The sequence below is a fragment of the Phaseolus vulgaris genome, chromosome 6 (assembly GCF_000499845.2).
Source record: "Phaseolus vulgaris cultivar G19833 chromosome 6, P. vulgaris v2.0, whole genome shotgun sequence".
NCBI lineage: Eukaryota > Viridiplantae > Streptophyta > Magnoliopsida > Fabales > Fabaceae > Phaseolus > Phaseolus vulgaris.
In genome coordinates, this window is record NC_023754.2 from 641,617 (window position 1) to 664,538 (window position 22,922).

A 22,922-nucleotide genomic window follows, 5' to 3' on the forward strand; every position below is an offset into this window, starting at 1 on the left:
ATTTAGAGGTATTTTTAGAAACTCTAAGTTTACCTAGGTTGGTGTTTTAGGTGCCAAAATTAATTCTAAGAAAATTACAAATAAAGTTCCTATGCTAATTTTGACAAGAAATTAAAGTCTACTCTACACTAGAGTTTATGGCATTTGAACATGTAAAAGAACGTCTTCTTGGATCCTCTTGGCCATAACTCTATGGTTGGCCCAAATCTACCCTTTGGTGGGCTTGCATGTGGGCTTGTGCTTGGGCCTCTTCCATCAAGTTTGCAACATGTGGGGAAACGTACGGTGGATGAGCAAGCTCCGCCCACACCGGTTAGGGCTCGCCCCATGCCGTTTTCTCAGGCGATCATGGACACTGTGATACTGGCCACCTTCATGGGCTTGAAGGTCACCTTCACAGGGGTAGAGGACCCAGAGGCCCATATTATAGCTTTCCACACCCAGATGATGCTTTCAGGAGGCTCCGACACCATGCACTATAAGCTATTCATGAGTACGCTGTCAGGCACAGCGTTGGACTAGTTCGTCAGTCTTCCCCACGGACACATTACATCGTTCGATCAATTCTCAACACTATTCAGAGAACAGTACATTGTCAGTCGGGCTCCCCCTCTAATACTAGGGAGAGTCATTGAAAGATTTCTTAAAGAGATTTGGAGCACAAGTGGTGAAGCTACACACCAAGAATGAGACATGATGGTGCATGCCTTCAGGAAAGGAGTACTGTCAGGACCCTTCAGCGATTCACTAATAAGGTGTCGTCCCAAGACATTTTGCAAGATCAGACGTTGAGTTGTGGCCCACATCGTTGCAGAAGGAGAAGTCACAGAAAAGCGCGGTAGCGTTGGCGCTGTCCGACCTCGGGGAACCTCGCATCCTCAGCCCATGAGGGTACATGAGGCCACGAGGGAGAAGAAAACACTGGGAGCACAACCACCGTATGAAGCAAGGAAGCCCCACACCAGGGCACGCATGAGAGAAAACGCCCCCACCAGACACAATTTTCGGATGGACCTTAAGGATATGATTGTCATCCCCGACGTGGCATATTAAAGTCACCATCGAAAATCGATAAGAGGCTAGGACCCAGCTAAAACACTTGGTGTGAGTTCCATCAAACTTTTGGCCACAGCCTGCGCAACTGTCTGACATTGGGATTCCAATTAGATGAACTGGTAAGGAACGATTTCTTAAAGGACTACCTGGAAGAGCTGCAGGAGCCTTGATGAATTTTTCAGGATTTCTCAATGCATCGGCCAAGGAGATGTGGGACACTTTGGAGGTGACTCGTGAAGGAACCAATAATGTGAAGAGAGCTAGAAAGCATACTCTAATTTAGGAATATGAAATGCTTAGAATGCTTAAGGGTGAGTCAATTGCTGAAGTACAAAAGAGGTTCACTCACATCATCAACCACCTTATGAGCCTTGGGAAAACCTTTGATAAAGACGAACTTAACATCAAGATACTCAAGTGTCTTGATAGATCTTGGCAAGCTAAGGTGACAACAATTTCTGAATCAAAAGATTTGACATCCTTGGCAACGGCTTCATTGTTTGGTAAGCTTAGAGAACATGAGTTAGAAATGAATAAACTCAATGTTCAAGAAAGTGAAGACAAGCATGTGAGAAGCATTGCCTTAAAAGCTGCCAAGCACAAAAGCAAACAAGATTCAAGTGATGAAAGTGAAGAAGAAAACCTTAGCTTGCTGTCCAAAAAGTTTAGTAGATTCTTGAAGAGAAATCACAACAAAGAAGTCAACAAAGAAAGGTATGACAACAAGAAAACTAGTGAGTTCAATTCTAACAATTATACTTGCTTTGGTTGTGGTGAACAAGGACATATAAAAGCTTATTGCCCAAATAAAGAAAGAAATGAAAACAAATCAAGCTACAAGGAGAAAACGGGAAAATCAAGAAGAGCATATATTGCTTAGGATGAAAATGAAGTTTCCTCATCAAGCTCCTCATCAAGAGAAGATGAAAAAGCAAACATATGCTTGATTGTAGAAGGTGATGATGATTCATGTAGCTCAAGCAATGTAAGTTCATGTGCTTCCTTAAGTGCTGAAAATTATAGTAAATTGCTTCAAGCTTTTTAAGAAACTCATGAAGAAGCTAACCTATTGGTTCTCTCAAACAACCGATTGAAATGGCTAAACTACTAGCTTGAAAAGAGGGTTAAGACACTTGAAGAAGAGCTGGAAAAATAAAAAATTGATTTTGAAAAGCATTGCAAAAACTCTTCTCATGTGTGTGACTCTCTTGTTTGTGAAAATTGTGAAAATCTTGAAAAGAAAGTTCATTATCTTGTTAGAACTGTGGATAAGCTTTCAAAGGGAAAATCCAACTTTGAGAATGTCTTGACATCTCAAATATGTGTTTTTGGAAGAGCTGGATTAGGTTTTAATCCACAGAACAAGCAAGATAAGTTTTCAAAGAATTTTTCAAAACGGCCAGTACAACAACCGATTGTTAAGTCGAAACAATCGGTTGTTACATGCTTTTATTGCATGAAAAGAGGCCATTCAGTCAGATTCTGCAAAATAAGAACATATTCCGTTCCCAAAGGTTTTATGAAATGGATTCCCAAAGGTTGTGAGGTTTCAAATGATAAAAATAAATCAAATGGACCGACATTTGTAAGGGGACCAAATCTTGTTGCTTGAATTCATTTTAATGCAGGGATACTAGAAGAACATGAAGCTCTGAGTCATCTGATCAGGTTCTTGGAAGAAAAGGATTAAGACTGGAACTGAATTAAGGGTGTGTACCAGTCCAAGCTTTTTCAAAAGCCAAAAGAAGCATTCTTGATTACAAACAATGACTCATTGAAGGGACTTCATAAAAGGATAAGACCTTCCTTATCTTTGCCTTTGTTTTTAACTACTGATTCATTTAAATTTCTTTCTCAAATGAGCATTAACATCTGTTTTGAACCTTCCCCAGTTTATGCTTGAAAATCAAATTTGTCAACATGTTGCAGAAAAACAACCGATTGTTTCCTCGAAACAACCGATTGTTTCTTCTCTGACAGAACTGTGAAGAATTGAATTAATTCCTCTATACTTTCTGTTTGTTGTAGATCTCAACAATGAAAGGATCTTGGGTCAATAAAGCAGTCTTGAAAGCCTGATTGTGTTCTGGAGGAAGTTACAAGATGTCATAAGGAATATATTCCATATCTTGGAAATATAAGAGCCTTTATGTCTAGTCAAAGATCAAATGTGCTGACCATGTGTTTTTCTACTCTTCTCTGACATTTTCTATGCAGTGCTTGGACCAGTCTCTTATCTTAAAGACTAAAACCCACAATCACCAAAGGATCAAAGAAAGTATCTGATTTGCTATAAAATCTGTTGGAACTGTTTTCTTTCACAAAAACAACCAATTGAGCCATCTCTTGAAACATCTCTTTCTCTCTTTGGGTGTGTGCCTTTGTCTCTTTTTTTTTTGCTGTCATGGAGTCCACTCCACCTACATCAAAGAGGATCACAACAAGGGTTGTAAGGTCAGGAGGAAGGCTTGAGGGCTGGTTTTCAGGGGATAATGAACTTATTGAGAGGTATCGCTTTGAGACAAGTACAAAAGTGATCAACAATCCAAAAGTTGTCTCCTTTGATTGGTTGAAAAGCCAAAAGCTGGACAATGTGAGAAAGCTTCTCAAGGATTAGTTGCTGAAAAGATTCTTGGAGATGAAGGGAAACATTTATCCAGATTTAATTCGGGTATTTTACACAAACTTAAAGTTTGAAGGAAACAATCTTGTTTCACATGTTAAAGGTGTAGACAAGGAGATTACCCATGATGTATGGGTTGCTGCAACTGGGTTGAAATATGCTAGTCTCATAATCAATAAAGAAAATCTTGGTGTTGTGGAAGATTTTAACAAGGTTCAATACTACAAAAGCTGTTTGAAGAATCAATAAGCTCAAGTGAAAACTTGTTTTGTTGGAGGCTTGAAGTTAGATGAAAGGGTGTTGGCTTTCATTGTCACTTGGATTCTAACTCCAAGGGGGAGCAATCATTTTGTTTTAACAGAAGAAGATCTTGTTTATATCTACTACATCATGAGGAAGATCAAGATCAACTAGATTCATATCATCAAAGAACATATGCAAAAGTCCATGAGGTTAAGTGACTACCATTATCCCTATGCTGTTTTAATCTCTAAATTTTTGCTTTATTTTGAAGTGAATCTTGAAGATGAAACCTTTGAGTTGGTTAAATCAACACAAGAAGTGAACAATGGTTCACTAAGCAAAATGAGATTCACCAAGATAAATGGAAGATGGGTGAGCAGAGATGGTGATCATGGTGGTTCCTCAAGTGTTGCAGCTGTTGATTTTGATGAAGAAGATCAAGCTGTTGATATGGATATCCACAATCAAGAACAACTTGCTACTAACTTTGATGCTGGAACAAGTGTAGGACATCAAGGGGATGAGATTCCCTCAATGTCTTCTTTTGAAAGATACATGGTGGATAGACTTGATGGCTTTGCTGAAAATCAAAGAAATCTCCATGATCTTTGTGTGACAAATTTCACGAGCATTGACAACAGATTCCAGAACATGGACACTCGCTTTCAAACTCTGGATGAATAGATTGAAGCTGTTCAGAACCAAATCTTTGAGCTGCAATATGGCAAGGATGACTGAAGAAAAACAACCGTTTGAATGCTCGAAACAATCGATTGTTTTTGCTCTGTAACAGTTTTATTGCTATTTATTTTAAATTCTGTTTTATATGGAACAATTTCTGTTTTATCTCTTCTTATAGTCTATTTGTGAAGACAAATAGGGGGAGATTTTATGTTGTGTTGTCTTAAGATCTGCAAACTCTATTTGTTTAATTAATTGTTATTTCTGCTGCTGCTAATGATGTATGATTTGCTTTGGTTTACCTTTTTTGGCTGGTTTTCTGTGTTGTATTAGTTAAGCAGAACACAAGCTATATGTGGTATTCTAACCTGCTACCATAGATGTTGTGCATAAAGTTTTGTTTTACAGGAACCGCTTCAGATTCAAAACAAGTCCAACACAAGCAACCAGGGATTTGTCTTCATCAAATATGAGGAGATGGTTGAATCAAGTGTGATCAAAAGCTTTGAAGAATCCAAATCCTAGTGTTTGATGATGGAAGGCTGAAGTTGTTGTTATGTTTAGAGTAGGATCTGGGTAGTTTATCTGTGTAATCCACTCTTTGTTGAATCTAAAGCTAAAGTGTTTTCAAATCTTTTAAGTTTAAAGTGTTTTTCAAACTAAGTGAAAAACAACATGTTGTTTTGTCGAAACAACCGATTGTTTTACTCTTAGGTGTTTTTGAAAAGGTTTAAAGTTGTTTTGGTTGGTTGACTTGCTGTCAAACCAAAACAATTGATTGTTTCGTGCTTTCAATCGATTGTTTGTTTGAAAATCCAAACAGAATCTGTTTTATTAGTTGAGTGTGCTTTAAATGATTTTCAAACTGAATACGCTCCTGTTTTAAATGCTTTGACCAATCTTTGAAAGCTATAAATAGTTTGTTTATGTTTTATAACAAATAAGGAAAAAAAAAACAGATTTGAGTTTTTCATAGATTGCTTTCAAGATTTGAACTTTCACTATTCAGCTTTGGTTTTCTCAAGAGAGAGTGAAATAGGATTACATCTATATTGATTTCAGTTCATTCTGTAACAAGTGTAATTCGTTCTGAATACTTTGTAAATTCTGGTGTTGTAAACCAAGGAGTGTTGTGTGCTCTTGAGGTTGTCAAGATCAACATTCTTGGTGTGTGTTGAGCCAAAGGAAGTGTGTTTCTTGAGGGGTTCAAGGTCACTTCTTTGGTGGTTTTGTGTGTAATCTGTATTTTGATTGCGTATTGGATTGCCTAGTGGATTCTGGGGACTGGATGTAGCTCTTGGTTTAAGAGTGAACCAGTATAAACTGTTTGTGTATTTCTTTCTTCCCTTAAACTCATTTAAATTCAGTTGTTGTTGATTTGCTGGTATAAACAACCGATTGTTTTTCTGGTGCTTTGTTGTTTTGTGCTTTGTTTCTTGGCTAACTGAATTCCTAATCTGGTTTCTTGCAAAGAAATTCATTCTAGCTTAAAAAGTTTTCGAAAACCCCCCTTAAACAATTCACTCCCCTCTCGTTTAAGGCCATATATTCTAACACTCTGGAGGTAACACAGTTACGTTATATCCTGTGAGACCTCAAGGTTCCAATTAGCATGCCTACACCTTTGTATTGTGATAACCAAGTGACACTCCATATTCAAGCAAATCCTGTATTTTAGGAGCGTATGAGATATATCGAGATAGACTGTCACATTGTACGGGAAAAGTTGTAAGCTGGTATGATAAGTCCATCATATGTCTCTTCACATTGTTAGTTAGTAGATATATTTATTAAGCCTATCGGAAAAGATTAGTTCGTGACACTAAGCAGACCTTTATTGCTAATGAGGGCAAGGGAGATTTTTAATTATTTATTTGTTTATTTTGTCCTCGACTAAAAGGAGGTACTCAACCCTCGACTTAAGTTTATTTGTTTTTTGCAAATAAAGGGAAATTTAGGTGTAAATTTGAATGAAAGACAAAAGATTTTTAAAGGTCTTGAGGAGAACATTTCACCTCAAAAGCTTTTAGAAAGGCCCAACTATTTGGGTGAAGCTTGCTAGGAGTCATGTTCATGGCACTAAGCATTCAATTTAATGAGATAAATAAAACAAAATGTGGAGTTCTTTGCAAAGTTCATATAAACTCGGTTTAAGTCATCACAAGCTTCTGTCGAGGATGAACTCGATCATGGAGTCATAACGGACACTGAAAGAGGATTACAAACTCCTCGACGGTTATGAAAGTTTAGTAAAACTACCTGCAATCCGAATAACTCATATTGACTTAAAAACTTATTTTTGTTGCAACATACTAAGAAACCTAATACATAGTAACAATTTGTTTGAATATTAACATAGATCCAAAATTTTACAAATATAACTTTATTCTACATAGAGTACTTACTCAATGTCCTTCATACTCATTAAATGCTTTTATATTTCTCTAATTTCTTACTAATTTCACAATTGAAAAAACTTCTCTAGGTGAATCTTCACTCGATGTTTCATCAACAAAACTATTTAGAAGAAGAATCAACGAGAAAGTTTAGTTAATATATTACATTTAAAAATTTATATTTCATAAATAAAAATTTAAGTCCCATATATATGCTAAAAAAAAAATGGAGCCATCTATTTCTTTTTTTAGTGGTAAAACATTATTTTTCATAACATAATATAATAAACTTGCGGGGCAAGTATTGAGTTCAACTTAATTCTAGTTCAACTTAACACAAGATATGCTGTTTTCAAAAGGAATGAGTTATATAATATATTGTACCATTCCAAAACACTTTATTCTACAAACTCATGTTGACCAAATTATCATTCACAAATAAACTATGTTTTTAATTATGCATATATTAATTCATCTCTACAATAGATGACTCCGTCAATTCAATTGCAGACAAATTTAAAAGGTTGAAATTAAGCCAACCACACTTCCAAAGGACAACCAAAGCTATTGCTTCCTTTTTTTTTTAAATAATGTTATCCCCAATTCGATTTTATTTTTTAAGAATAACTTTAAATCCTTGTTTTCTTATTAATATTTCTACTTATTAAATGGAAGAATATTAAATTTTATTTTAGTTTAACATTTTATAAAATAATTAATATAAGCATATAAGAAATAAAAATACTATTATTTTTTACCTTTAATTGAATATATAGTATCAACGGTAAGTTAAACTTTTCTTATCAATAAAGTTTCTTATAGATATATTAACCACCTTTCCTAGCTGGTGAATTACTTTGTTTTTAATTATATTAATATTAATAAAATGGATTATATTTCCAAAAGTAATGACTAATATAATTGAAGCAAACTCATAACGAATAACTCCGCTTAGATAATTCCCTTGTATTTAGGAAATAATTATAATTAACTGAATTGTTTTTATTTGAATTTATATTGATAACAGATATTAAATATCTATAAATGACTTATATACGTAAATAAAATTTTCAATTAATTATTTGAATAAAATATTTAATTAAGACCTATCAACCGATTTATTTATTTATCTAGACCAATTTAAATGTTTAATGAGTTTAATTTTTTTATATTCTAAAGTATAAAAATTGCATACTATTTATCGATTATTGAGAACAATTATTTCTTTCCCTCAAACAAACAATTATGATTTTTTTTACCAAGGTTATAGTTTTCCACATGAGTTTTTTTTATTCAAACAAAAGAAAATAATTATAAATGACCAAATTTTCATATAAATATCTAAAATGGTTATTATGTAAATCAACAAACTTACTGTATGATGATTAATTAATAATATACAAATATATATATTTTTTAAAATACTATGGAAAGAAACATTTTTTTTCTTTTGTTAACATATTCCATTCATTAAATTTAACTAAAATCTACAAACCCCCTTAATTTTTCCCACTCATTTTTCATTTAAATAAAACCACTCTATTTCCCAACCCCACCTCATCCACTTTCATCAGTTTTTCTGACAACTTTCAATCCTCTCACTATTCATATTCATCCCAAATATTTTTAAAGTACTGCATTTTTTATTCTACATCAATAAATATAACCAAAATAATAAAATTTTCAATTTTAAGAAAACTGATAAAAAATTATAAGGATCAAAATTAAAAACATAATTATTTAATCTGAACTATATTTTTGTTATCTTCGTTTCACTAAAAAAATTACACATTTTTTCTTTAGTTAATTTGAACTATTTTATTTTATTTTATTTAATAATATTTGTTCTAAACTACTCTAATACTGATTAACTTTTATTTTATTTTATGCAGAAAGAATATTTAAAAAATATATTAAAAAGTTAGTTAAATTTAATACATTTGACTAATTTTTCATTAATAATCAATAATAATTGGTGTGGAGTTAAAAAGAAAGAGAAGTATTTATAACATAAATAATAAATATAAACAGATATAGGAAAAAAAGAAAGCATAGAAACAAAACTCAGAAACAGATACATTTCTTATTCTCTCATATTTCTTTGCACAAAAGTCACAGACAAGAGAACTTCAAACACAAACATAAACAGAAAAAGAAACAGTGAAAGAAGAAGAAGAAGAAGAAGAAGAAAGCAACTAATTACGTTTTCCCTTATGTAATGCATCAAAAGAAATCCGAACTCCAGATCGGAAAAGAAAGCACCGGCGTCTCTTCCGATTTCAGACCCCTCCATCATCACCACCACCACCACCACCACCACCCTCACCACCACCTCAACTACCACCACCCTGTCCCGAACCTGACTCCCAACCCCAACCTCGAAACCCTAACCTCCACCGCCCCATACAAAAGACCCTCACTCTCCAAATCCCAAACCCTCCACAGATTCCCAAAACCGCGCCACGCTACCGCTCCCTCCGCCACACCCGCCGCCGCAACTGCCACGTGGCTCTCCTCCGCCTTCTCCCTCCGACGCCGCCTACGTCACCGCGTCCGCCTCTTCCTATTCCTCTCCCTACCATTCTTCTACTTCCTCGTCTCCCACCCTACAAATTCCTTCCTCCTCGATTTCCTATCGGCGTTCTTCTTCTCTGCCGCGCTCTTCTTCTCGCTCAACCTCGCTCTGCCACGAATCCCCTCCCTCCGACTCTTCCTCAAGCCCAAGGCCCGGCCCGCGCTCAAGCTCCCCGTGTTCTGGGCCCGGCCCGCCCAGCCCGAGTTTCAATTCTCCGTGGTTGCGTATTCTAACGGCGACGTTTACGAGGGGGAGTTCAGGGGAGGGAAGTGTTGTGGGAGCGGGGTTTACTACTACAGCATGAGTGGGAGGTATGAGGGGGACTGGGTAGAGGGGAAGTACGATGGCTTTGGGGTGGAGACGTGGGCCAGGGGGAGTAGGTACCGGGGGCAGTACCGCAAGGGGCTTCGCCACGGGTTCGGGGTCTACCGGTTTTACACCGGCGATGTTTATGCCGGGGAGTGGGCAAGTGGCCAGAGCCATGGCTGTGGGGTGCACACGTGCGAGGATGGGAGCAGGTACGTGGGGGAGTTCAAGTGGGGCGTTAAGCATGGCCTTGGACACTACCATTTTAGGTATGGAAATAGTTGGGTTGGTGGGGTTGGGGGATGATAAGTGTGTGTTTGTTGTTTTCATTGAAGTGACGTGGTTTATGGTTTGTGATTAGGTGTTTTTATTCTGAAAGTCACATGGTAGTGAAATTGGGTATGAGGTTGGTTTAATATATGATCAATTTTGGACCCCGAATCAATATTTCATCGTGGAACTGAGTGTGTGAATGTTTTACTTGAGATCGCGGTAACTGGTGTTTTGACGTGATTGTGTGGATTGGGTAGTGTGAATAGGACATGTGTGTGTTCTAATTGTTTGTGGGTATTGATTGACAGATGTGTGTTGGCTTGGATTGTTGGAAGTGTGCTTTGTCTTTGGTTCCTTAGGTTTGTGGATTATGGGAATTTCTTACTTCTGGACAATGTTTTGGTGGCCGTGTGTATGTTTGAGTTTCGTTTTGCTGTTTAGCTGATGGTGTTTGGGCTTTGACAAATGGGAATGGTGTTGTGCCGGCTTTTGTTGGATGTAAACTTATCGCATGCTTGTTTTGTTTTTGTTTTATTTGTTGTTTGTGTGAAGCTTTTGAGTTACCTTGGCAGGATTTGTGCGTGTATGAGTTTTTTATGTGATGCTATTTTGTGTACCTATTGGTAGCAATTGTGGAGCATAATATGTCATGCACTTATTGCCAAGCCATTGCTTTTTTTTTTTTTTTTATCTTTTAGGATGTTAATTTTGAGTGTATCGTTAGCCTTTTCCGGGAAGAAACTAAGTTGTAAATGGACCTAATACCAATAGCATATTATGCTAATAATGATAGTTTATTTCACCTGCATTGGCATTTGGCTACCAATTGGCCAGCTGTGTGGAAGTAAATAAGTGGGAGTTTAATATTGAAATCAAAGATAAGATGCAGCAAGCATGAAGTTGGTCAAATTGCTTTGAATGGATGGCGTGAGACTGATACTCTTGGTTCAAAAGCGCCTGTATCCACTACAACTATTTTATAGAAAGCCACATTCATTTGTGGTGTCTGACTAGTTATCTGATACAAAACATCAGTGTGAAATCCTTCCCTCTTATCCTACTACATTTAGTTTTAAAGCGGTAAATATCTAGGGAGTAGTAACTTAGTAAGTTTAAGTTTGTGGGGGAGATGAATCGTGAAGTAGGTAAAACAAGCATGCTTCTTACTCTGATCATGGTCTAAAGAGACCATCGGAGCAATCATTTCTATCTTCCTGGATCAGTAAAACACAAATCGATTAGAAGGGTACAGATTGTAGAATTATCAATTCAGTAATGAAGTAGTATTGGCGGATATCACATATGTGATAATTCCTGTATCTGTAATCTTCTACGAGGTGTAAAACAGGGGACATTTTTCATAGGAAGTAAAAGGAAAAGGAGTCGACAGAAAGCATTTTGTGATATTGTTTGAGTTCATTTTCATTATCTTAGTGAATAATCTCATGTCCTTCTTGAGGAAAACCATTTTAAGGGAATACATTATTTCCTTATTATTTTATATTCCTTTTTTATTCATTTTTGAATGAAGATCATATAATCGTCTATAAAGTAGACAACAACAATGTAAAATCTTAATGCATAAAAACTGAAAAATTTAAAACGTAAACAATATATGTATGTATTCATGCTCTTAGGAGTTATCTTCATTATTGCTACTTTTGGTAAAAAGGTATCTGCTCCCAAGGATAGAATCGGTTTCAAAGGTGCTTTATACCTCTCAAACTTTAAAACAATAGGGTATTTCACAACTTGGCTTTGTGATCTTCAGGTCATGTAGCAATAATTCCAACTATTTGGATGCCACGTAGCTTAATTTGGCAAGCTTCTACAAGTGTGGTGTCTTTTCTTCTTCTTCTTCTTCTCTCTGTCTCTCTCCCTGTTTATTCCACTTAAGGAAATCATTCAGTTTAAAACAAAAAGGACTATTTGTTCTCTGATCAGAGCATGTTGGTTGGTACTGTTACAAGCGGAAATAACACAAGGGCAAGTCAGGAAATGGGAAGAGATAAGAATAATTCTGTTATGGAGAATGGACATGTGTCAAGTGATCAATGATTGTGGGCAACCAAAAAAGTGCGATGATGAGGATGGTGAATTCATGCTTGTGGGATTATGTGAGATAGCAATTAATTATATAGTATCTGAGAGGATTAAAGAGGGTTATGGATATTGTTGCATTCTGTTTCTTCTTTCTAGTGTCTCTGTAGTTGCTATTGCAATATATCAACCTTCGTCTTCATTGTAATAGACCCAACATTACAATAATACATACAAAGCTTTTACCATATACACCGTCATTCATTAATTCATTATTTCACTTCTTAAGTGATTTTTACCTCATTACAGGTACTTTGTTGTGCATCTACCACATTACAAGTATCAGTGAATAGGATCTTGGGCATGCAGTTAATGAAATTTGGTGCTTAATCCTATGATGCATGAGAACATTCTTCTGATTTTTCCTTGAATGTGGGTTCCTCTCTTCTAAGGATCATTGGTGTGTTATCAATGAATTGAATTATGTAGTGCTTTGTTTGGTTCCTTTTTTGTTGCTCACCAGTAATATTTTTCATTTTTGTTGTAACTAATTATTTCTGTTATCAGAAATGGGGATGCATATGCTGGGGAATACTTTGCTGATAAGATGCATGGGTATGGCGTATATAGTTTTGCAAATGGTCATTGTTACGAAGGATCCTGGCATGATGGCAAAAGGCAAGGTCTTGGAATGTATACATTTAGAAATGGAGAAACCCAGTCTGGTCACTGGCAAAATGGAGTCCTTGACATTCCCAGCACACAGAGTGCCACCTATCCTGTTTCTCCTGTTGGTGTCAATCATTCCAGAGTACTAAATGCAGTGCAGGTACACTCTACATTTGTGACTTAGTTTACCGTAAGTTATTGTTAAATGTTCATTCCTGATTTATCATTAAAGAAAAAAGACGTTTAGAATGATCAGTCTGGACGATTCCATTTTGTCATTGGTGCTTTTCTATTTTATGACAATGTAAAAGCATGAACCAGTCTTCTGAGGTCATTGCACTATCCTCTTTTTTGAGAGATGCTTAAACTACACCCCTTCCCTTGAACACCTTACTAATTTTGAATACAAAAAGCCTAAATAGTTATGAAATGAAAAGTTATAAATGCGCCTCCCAATAATATTTTATATTTTTTATAGCTGTTATTATCACTAGCAATTAGCTTTGAAAATCTATTAACAACTTTAGTATTTTAGAAGGTCAAATGGAGTTTTATATAGAGCTAGTATTGGCTTTGAAATTTCATCTATTTTTATTTCATCTCATGAAATTGATAGTGTCAATCATGTCTAGAATCACAGTGAAACAAAAAACTCTAAAATATTTTTTTTTCCATTAAAATAGACTCAAATGTAGATATATTCATCTTTCAAAGGGTGGGGAGTGTATGTATTTTAAAATAAGAGGGGAGAGATTATAATTTAAGCATCTGTTGAAGGAAAAAAAATTACTCTACCTTTTTTATGTGAAATGTTTTAGTTATGCATTCTTATGATTTCAGTTACTGTCCTGTATCTCATGCTTTCTTGTAATTTTTTATACTGAATCTGCAAATTTGTTATAATAATTTTCTTTGGGTGTATTTCTGTCTCCAAGGTTGGTTTCTTATCTTCATATGAATGAGTGATTTTTAAACTGAAATTCCAATAAAAAATGTAGTGTTACACACACAAGAAATTTAGCCAGAATTTTCACAGATTTCAGCTAGATTCAAGGGTTGTTGAATGAGATATGGTAAAAGTCCCCCATTTATTCAATAATAAAAAAAAGATGCCACTCATTCTGTCTGAAGTTCGGTTATCTACAATTTTTCCATATGGACAAAGCTGAGAGAATTTCAGATACTTGAGCATTTTCTTTTATATGTATGAAATTAGTTCATTTGAATAGAAGGAAAGAAGAGACAAAATTAACTGCAACCAGCTAGTTTGCATCACGAGCTTTCATTACATTATCAATAACGTGTGTGTTTGTGAACAAACAGGAAGCAAGAAGAGCAGCTGAGAAGGCCTATGATGTGGCCAAGGTAGATGAAAGGGTGAATAGAGCAGTAGCAGCCGCTAATAGAGCAGCCAATGCAGCTAGAGTAGCTTCTGTCAAGGCTGTGCAAAATCAAATGCATCATAATGTTAACAGCAAGAGCATCCCAATCTCCATTGTGTGAGGGTATCAGCTGCAACTTTTGTTACAGTAAAGATGCACGAGTTTGTTGGAAGAGATCGATATTTTAAATTGCACCCTTTACACTGCCATCATCACCACAGGCTGAGAGCAAGCAGATTTATTATCCTCTGCCATAAGTCTTGTATAGAGGGAGAAAGGGTGATATGCCTTCCACTTGGTAAAAATCTACATATACACATATTTTTTTATTTTTCCTTTGCCTACATGTAAATTTATGTAGATGTAAATGCTGTGGTGTGGGTGAAACCTCAACCCAGCTACTGTTGTAATATCACTTGGTAAAATAAGGAGAGAAACATCTAGCTCAAAATCTTCTATTTCCCCTGCTTGATATCTTTGCTTTTATCTGACTTTGGAATGAGATATGTTTTTTTGTTACCTGTTTAACTGGAGTTCTCCATTGGTTTTGTATTTTGTAACTTTAAATGGTAAATATGAGAGTTTACAACTATATTTTGTATCAATAATTCTGCTTGGTGTAAAGGTTGAAAGAGAGATTAGCTTAAAGTGTTTTGGGTGTGATGTTTTGTTTTCTATTCTAATGTCTGCACCTTTTATGTTAACTGAAAACAATGCTCTATCTTTATTCAGTGGGACTGGGAGAACATGTGAGAAAAGCTGACTAGTAACAAGTCTGAATTTATTAGATCTGTGAAATTTATTTGAGCTTTCAAAAGATGCATGAGGCATTTGGTTTTGGGGATTGAATTTGAAAACATTTAGAAAGAAGTTCTATTGAACAGAGTTATTATTTAGTCATCGGAAAGTGTTAGAATTGATTTTCTATCAGGAGAAGAAGAGGGCCTTAAAAGAGATTTTGGATATCAGATACCTATATCGTGTCTTTTTGCCAAACTGAGTTAAAAACATGGATTAAAAAAAGTGTATGGTAAACTTTTTTGGTTAAGATCACGAGTATATTTTTAAAAAAATATAGTATATGTATTTTCAGGTGAAGTTGGATTTTGTTTCTTGCCTAAATTTTAAATCTCCAAGATCCAAGATACTTGCAATGAGTTATTAGTTTTTTTTACGTGAGAGATAATTTTCAGTGTGGATTGGATTAAGATCTTAAAATATATTATATTGATTTATCATTAATGTGAATATTATAATATAATTTATACTGAATTTCTTTTGTTGTCCATTTCAATACTTTAGTTATTATAATTTTTTTTGAAGTTTGAAGTAGAGACTAAAAGAACTTAGAAACATATTTTTTTTTCTTAAAACATATTTAATTATATTTTTTTTTAAATTGATATCAGACGGGCATGAATATTATATGATTTGAAATACTTTATTATATGTGCTCTCTTTCATTCTAAGATATCAAATAGACGTGTATATCAATCTTCATTGCTGTTGTTGATAATTGAATAGGTGGCAATGTGTCTGAGACATCCCATCATCATCATCATCTTGAATGAAAGACAACTTTATAAATTAAATTTGAAAGTTGATTGGATGCAGGTAAAAAATCATCGATACAGAAAGTCTGGACCATTATTTTGCTTGATAGAAGAAAAACAGAGTATTGACAAGAGGAATACTTCTTCCAATACTTCCTTATTTTTTTACACCCCAATAAATTTTGTATTTCAGAAATGTCCTTATATAAAAATGTTCAAATATATTTTTTTGATTGTGTAATGTGAAGATTTACTACATTACGGAATTTTAATATATATATATATATATATATATATTTATATATATATAAATAAATATTGTATTTCAGATTACATAATCTGGTTTATCTCGATTCAGGAGTAAGTTTTGGATTTTCCAAATCTGAACACATATTTCAATTAATTTTAGATTATATAATATAAAATGTAATTTATATTATAAAATTTTAAAGATATTTTTTAAAATATATTTTAAATTCTATAATTTGAAATATTTTTGTTTGTATTGTAGAATCTGAAAGATATTTTTAAATTTGGAAATATTTTTTGAATTCTATAATTTAAAAATTATTTTTGAATTTGAAAATATTTTTTAAATTTTTTCAATCTGAAAGGTACAAATAGAAAAAGGAAAATGTTAACCGCTTATCTCATTGCTCTAGTGTACATGGCAAAAAAACAAATATTAAATTGTTGTTACGGGGCCCACAATTTTTTTAGAAGGTTTAATCTTTGGTTCAAATTTCCATTAGGGTTACGAAACGTTTCCTCTTTCAATTTCTTCTTTTTTTGGTGGCTGAACTCTCCCTCTTTCAATTTCTTCTTCTTTTGGTCCCGTGGTTCACCAGTGCACCGTTTACTCTTTGAATTTCTTCTTCGCAAAGGTCTCGTGGTTCTCCAGTGCACCGTTCCCTCTTGCAGTTTGTTGTTGTATTGGTTTCCTGTACCGTGGTTCCTTGTTCTTCGTCGTCGTCGGCCGGTGTTTGCTCGGTGGACGCCTCCATCTCTTTTCACGGTGGTTAGGTGATAAAGGTAATATATTTTTGATTCAATGGATTATGAAGTGAAACATTGTTGTTGTGTGATTTTGATGATGTTGTGTGATTTTGATGTTGTTGTAGAGCCTATTTTGATTCAATTTTAGTTTGAGTTTCGTGTTGAAGGAAGTTTGAAGCTTTTCTTCCTTGAATGTTGAATTGTTGGTATTGTTGTTATTACTAGACACATTGATATAGAATTGATAAATTTTTTTCACAGTGATGAAGTTAGAGCATATAAATTGTATGGTCTAATCTTGAACAAACAAGTTTGGTAATTGTTGGTTTAGGGTTTAGTAGGAATATGTGGTTGGGATAGGCATGAAGTGGGCAGAAAGTGCGTTAGATAAAATTTTTAGAGTCCATCAGCTTATTGAGTGTGATTGTATAAGTTGGGAGACCATGAACATTTGGCATGTGCTCCATTTCCTGCATCTATTGCATGTTAAGCTTTGAGGTTGTTGTTAGTAGAGGATAATTGTTTAAAACACTTTGCAGGCAAGGCCAATGGCCAATGTAAGAATATAATTCCAAAAGCCCAAATTAAAACAGCTTCGTACAACTAGATTAATTGAAAATAGAACACGATAGGGTAACCTCATCATAAAAACTACACGCAAATTACTTATTACCCCAACTCTGTGTTGTGCATAAATATGTATTAGGTCTTTCATGTTGTTGACAACCTCCGAAATTTGTCAAGCATTGTAGCATGTAATATATTGGTTGAGAAAATACAAAGCATAACAAATCAAAGGTTTTCTTTATAGTACTCAACATTTGACATACACTTTTAGGTAGAATTTAATACCATACCTGCAAACATCTCACATATGTTTCAGAAAAACCCAAGTCATTAAGCGATTGCAACTCCAAAATCTGTGGAAGTTGGCGCCATGCTGTCAATACCCTGATGCAAAATAAACATTACATTAAACAACTCAAGTGTCATTGTAATTATTTGTTACCTAGATGTGACATAGACTGTTCTAAGCAGTAGATACTTTTTAACCAATCATTGTTATAAAATGCTCAAAAACAGAGGGTGGTTGACAAAAGGGAATGAAAATCTGAATTTGTAATCTATATTTAAGAAATTACCATGAGATGCTTTTAATTTTGTATAGCATGATTGTAAAAATATGAATGTGTGACTTTGCATCTCTGTATGTATAAAACATGTTATTTCTGTGAAGCAGGGCAGCATAATGCAACCAAACATGCCCATGGGGTAAAATGTCATATTACAATAAGATCTTTTTGTTTCCAATTTTACGGTTAATGATTTCCAACAATACTTTTTTTTCCTGTGATTTTGGCCCTGGTTATATATAGTTGGATAGCCGTTCAATAAACCCAATAAATATGAAGAAACATAGTTTGCACCATATCCTTTCTGTTGAGCTGTTGCTATCCATCTATATACCGAAATCACAGAATGCAGCATGAGTGTAGGGCAGTGTCCAGTGATCACAAATTCACTCAATTTAGAGGTTTGTTGTATGTGGTGACCCTAGTATGAATATGTGGTGACCACATTAGACTTCCTGCACAGTCCCTTTGCAAACTTATTCTGGAAATGTGAAGTGTGTGTTGGTGTTGGTTTGGGTGGGCATGATGTCGGCAGAAAATGCGTTAGATCAGATTTTAGAGTCCATGAATGTAAGGCAGTGTCCAGTGATCACAAATTCACTCAACATAGGGCATTGTTGTATGTGGTGACCTTAGTAGGAATATGTGGTGACCACATTATAGTTCCTACACAGTCCCTGTGCAAACTTATTATGTAAATGTGAAGAGCGTGTTAGTGTTGGTTGAGTTGGGCATGATGTGGGCAGAAAGTGTGTTATATCAGGTTTTGAGAGTCCATGAGTGTAGGGCAGTGTCCAGTGATCAGAAATTCACTCAACTTAGAGGATTGCAGTATGTGGTGACCCAAGTAGGAACATGTGGTGACCCGCATTAGACTTCTTGTACACATCCAGCGAAAACTTAATTCGTGGGAATCTGTTTTTAGGTGATGTTCTTTGCAACGGGGTTGTTCATGGTTGATCAACTTCAAAAGAATGGAAGGGCCCAACGTTTTTCCTTTAACCCTTTTTTTTGCTGTGAGTGGATTGTGGAATTTAAGTTTTTGTTTTCATATGTATACTTTCTATTAATAACACTACATTTTTTGTTGCATAAAGGATCGTGTTATTGAAGAAATGAAAACAACTTCGGAAAAGAAAGAGTGGGACACGAAGGATTACTGTTCATTTGCAAAAGATTTGATTCCATTTGAATCACTATCATATTGCGATTTTGTAAGTTTGTATTATATAATTTTCTATAATGATTTTGGGGCATAATTTTTTATGTGTTTAATTAAGTTACATTATTCACTTTTAGGTATTCATCCCAACGGTGCACAATGACCATTGGTGGGTCTACGCGTTTAATTTTCATAGTAGGGAATTGCATGTCTTGGACTCCCTCGGCCATAGAAGGTGAAAACACAACAAAATTGATAAAGTCATGGTAAAGAGTAAAAGATGATGTTTAGTAAAGAATGAAGCGATGAATTTGGTATTTGATTTCTAATTTCTTGTATAGTACGATGCAGGTTGTGCAAGTTGACCATGTGTACAAAATTCTTGACAAGTTCGGTGGAGTGAATAGTCCCCCCCATTAAAGTAGTCAAACAAAAACTTCCTATACAGCCAAACGGGTTAGTATTGAAATGAAAACTTTTGTTATTTTTATGCATATTCATATGTAAATATTTTTATGTGCTTTCCTGTATGTAGTTATGATTGTGGAGTATTGGTTTTGAAATATATTGAGCTGTGGAATGGTATGGTTGACTATGACGGGAAGACGATGCCTGAATACAACAACGTACATATTTGTTCCCTTCACTAGTAGAGTACAAGTTATAACTTTTATTCTGCACTGAAAATTGATTTTCAAAATTAATTTCAGGACGAGCTTCAAGCATTCCGTCAGGAAATGGTTTGTAATTGGGTCCTTGATGCACGTAATGCAGAACGAGAAAATTTGTTGAGGGAGTTCAACTTTCGTGGAACTTTAGAATGATGGTGGTTGAAAGTGCGTTGCATGTGAATCTGCATGTTCTGCAATTGTGTAGTTATTCATTACATGTTTTAGTGTATCCTAGGAGCATTCATAACTGTAGAAGCATAATGGATTACATACACTTCCATTGAGTTGAACAATGTGCGAACTTTTTAATGCTAAGAATTGAAGGCGAATATTGTTGTACCATATGATGCAACAAACCTTCTAATTACACTTAAAATTAGTTTCCATCATTTGTAATTATGATGACAAGTTTTTCCATAAATGATTTTATTCGTATTCAAACCCAAAGGATCCATTAGCAGGTGCCACATACTGTGGAAGGTTAATTTAACGGTCGTTCATGGTTAAGTATGACTTCGTTCTTAGTTCGTTGGACTCAGTAAAAAAAAAGTTATAAATATTTACATTTGTCCATTTTGCTACACTAAAATAAGTTCAAAGTTAACAATATTGAGTTAAAGTTCAAAATTTGGCAACTTTTTTACCAAGTCTTTGGGTAAAACATAAACAACTACGATCAAAGCGAGGAAGACAAAATTTCATGATACTATGCCTAAGCAACATTCCATCCAAATTTTTTTGTGCAAGCTCAAATGGACCCCCCCTTCAGCACTGGCCTATTTTCGCTCAATCCAAAAAATTTTGTGTAAGCTAAAAGGGACCCCTTCAGCACTGGACTATTTTTGCTCAATCCAAAAAATTTTGTGCAAGCTAAAATGGACCCTTTTAGCACTGTCCTATTTTCGCTCAATCTAAATTATTTTCGCGCAAGCTAAAATGGACCCCTTTAGCACTGCCCCGTTTTCGCTCAATCCAAAATTTTTTGTGCAAGCTAAAATGGACTCCTTCAGCACTGGACTATTTTCGCTCAAACCAAAAATTTTCGTGCAAGCTAAAATTGACCCCTTTAGCACTGTCCTATTTTAGATCAATCCAAATTATTTTCGTGCAAGCTAAAATGGACCCCTTCAGCACTGCCCCGTTTTCGCTCAATCCAAAAATTTTCGTACAAGCTAAAATGGACCCCTTCAGCACTGGCCTATTTTCGCTCAATCCAAAATATTTTGTGTAAGCTAAAATGGACCCCTTCAGCACTGGACTATTTTCGCTCAATCCAAAAAATTTCGTGCAAGCTAAAATGGTCCCCTTCAGCACTGCCCTATTTTCGCTCAATCCAAATTATTTTCGTGTAAGCTAAAATGGACCCCTTCAACACTGCCCCGTTTTCGCTCAATCCAAAAATTTTCGTGCAAGCTAAAATGGACCTCTTCATCACTGCCCTATTTTCGATCAATCCAAATTATTTTCGTGCAAGCTAAAATGGACCCCTTCAGCACTGCCCCGTTTTCGCTCAATCCAAAAATTTTCGTACAAGCTAAAATGACTTTCTACCTTAATATAACCGTAAACAACATTGTTAAGGTATGTGACTTTCATTATAACTATAGTACAAACAAATGTGCCTTTTGTTACAATATTCATGCCTATAGGTTTTAAAATTTAACATATGTACACCATCTGATTCATGCCTATAGGTTTTCAAATTTGACATATGTTCACCATCTGATGAGGAAGTTCGTTGTTCTCATCCAGTAATACGCAATCCACCGACTCTAGGTACAGTTTCAAAAATTGTCTATACTTAAAAAACAATGTCCTATATCCAATATTCTAATTCACATTTCAATATCCAAAATATATTCAGATGCAAAGCAATTGGAGTTATTGAATAAGATGGAGGAAGATAAAATCCGACGTTCAAGGATGGTTTAAACTTCCACATCTTACAAACATGGCTACATGCACAATGAAGACTATTATTGTATAATTGAGGATACAAAATTGTATTTAAAATTTATAAGCACATGTTTGAACAATGCTTATTACATGTGTTAAGTGAATTTTTTGGTTACTTGTCCTTCTTAGCTTCTATGAACTTAGTTTATATGTGTTGACACTGCCATACATTCAAATTTAAAAAATGTGTTCACTTCTACCACATAAACGGAAGACAATTAAAATTAAATAAAACTTCAAAAAGTCCAACCAAATTAGAGTTACTAAAATTACAACGTAGTTTCTAAATACATGTCTTAAATTCTCTAACCACATTACACCCAATGAAATAAACATGTATCATTTCTAACAACTACTTCGTAATAAACATACTTAAGTACTAAACACGTCATGTACGATCCCTTTCAATTATGACTAACAAAATCATTTTTTTCCCTTCCATACCTAGTCCATGGTGATTTCATCACAACCGACTTCACACGTTTCCTTGCTCTATGCTTGACTCGAGTGAATATGTTACTTTTTTCTTCTCCCCATTTTGGTCTTCGGGTACGTCTTGCTCTTGGGGTACGTCTTGTTGTTCGGGTATGTCTTGCTCTTCGGGTCCGCCTTCCTTTTCGGGTACGCCTTGCTCATCGGGTACATCTTTATCATCAAAGTAAGACGTCTGTAGATGTTCGTCATCATCTGCAGAAGGACTATCATGCACATAAGATTTTGCACGTGCACTTAAAAATTATTGTAACTCTTTCAACTCATTCTCCAAATTGCTGATGACAAGCTTTTGTTTCTTCACTTGGCGAAGCATATCAACTACTTTCACCTTCATTTTACCATGGTCCTTTTTTTTGACATGTCGGTTGTAAATCCACGTCGAACTATCTCAAATGCTTGTACAACGAATTCATTTTGCAACTTTTCATTGGACGCAGATAAGTCCACAATAACCTATTCATGCACACAACATAAATGACAAAAAAAAAACTAAGTATTGTACATTATTAAAAAAAAATCAATGTATTCTACACACCACATTTTGTTGCAGTCCAGATGCAATTTCAATGTCACCCAGCCTAACATCCATCTAATGTGTGATACGAGGATATCTATTTCCAATCCTCAAAACTTGCCGCTTGTAAGAGAACAAATGTTCAAGAGCCCATATCTACACAATTCATGTCAAATTAATGCCACTAACCAGAAAATG

The 22,922-nt window shown here is 35.0% G+C and overlaps 1 protein-coding gene and 1 long non-coding RNA gene across 4 annotated transcripts; both read left to right on the forward strand.

Annotated features, from left to right (window-relative positions):
• Positions 1 to 9,035: 9,035 nt before the first annotated feature.
• Positions 9,036 to 14,772, forward strand: LOC137830918 (uncharacterized). 2 transcript variants are annotated; one of them, XM_068638326.1, is made up of 3 exons: positions 9,036 to 10,149; positions 12,761 to 13,022; positions 14,186 to 14,772. In XM_068638326.1, exons 1-3 carry the CDS (start codon positions 9,218 to 9,220, stop codon positions 14,363 to 14,365), a joined length of 1,374 nt encoding a protein of 457 aa, XP_068494427.1. In that variant the 5' UTR covers positions 9,036 to 9,217; the 3' UTR covers positions 14,366 to 14,772. The 2 variants fall into 2 exon arrangements, with proteins under 2 accessions (XP_068494427.1, XP_068494428.1); XM_068638327.1 differs by having other exon boundaries at positions 9,057 to 10,092.
• Positions 14,773 to 16,519: 1,747 nt separating this feature from the next.
• On the forward strand, positions 16,520 to 20,095 carry LOC137833001 (uncharacterized). Of its 2 annotated transcripts, none has more exons than XR_011084642.1 (6): positions 16,520 to 16,829; positions 19,024 to 19,140; positions 19,226 to 19,354; positions 19,440 to 19,544; positions 19,624 to 19,714; positions 19,799 to 20,095. It is a non-coding gene; the product is annotated as an uncharacterized lncRNA (long non-coding RNA). The 2 variants fall into 2 exon arrangements; XR_011084643.1 differs by lacking the exon at positions 16,520 to 16,829 and adding an exon at positions 18,553 to 18,942.
• The last annotated feature ends 2,827 nt before the right edge of the window (positions 20,096 to 22,922 follow it).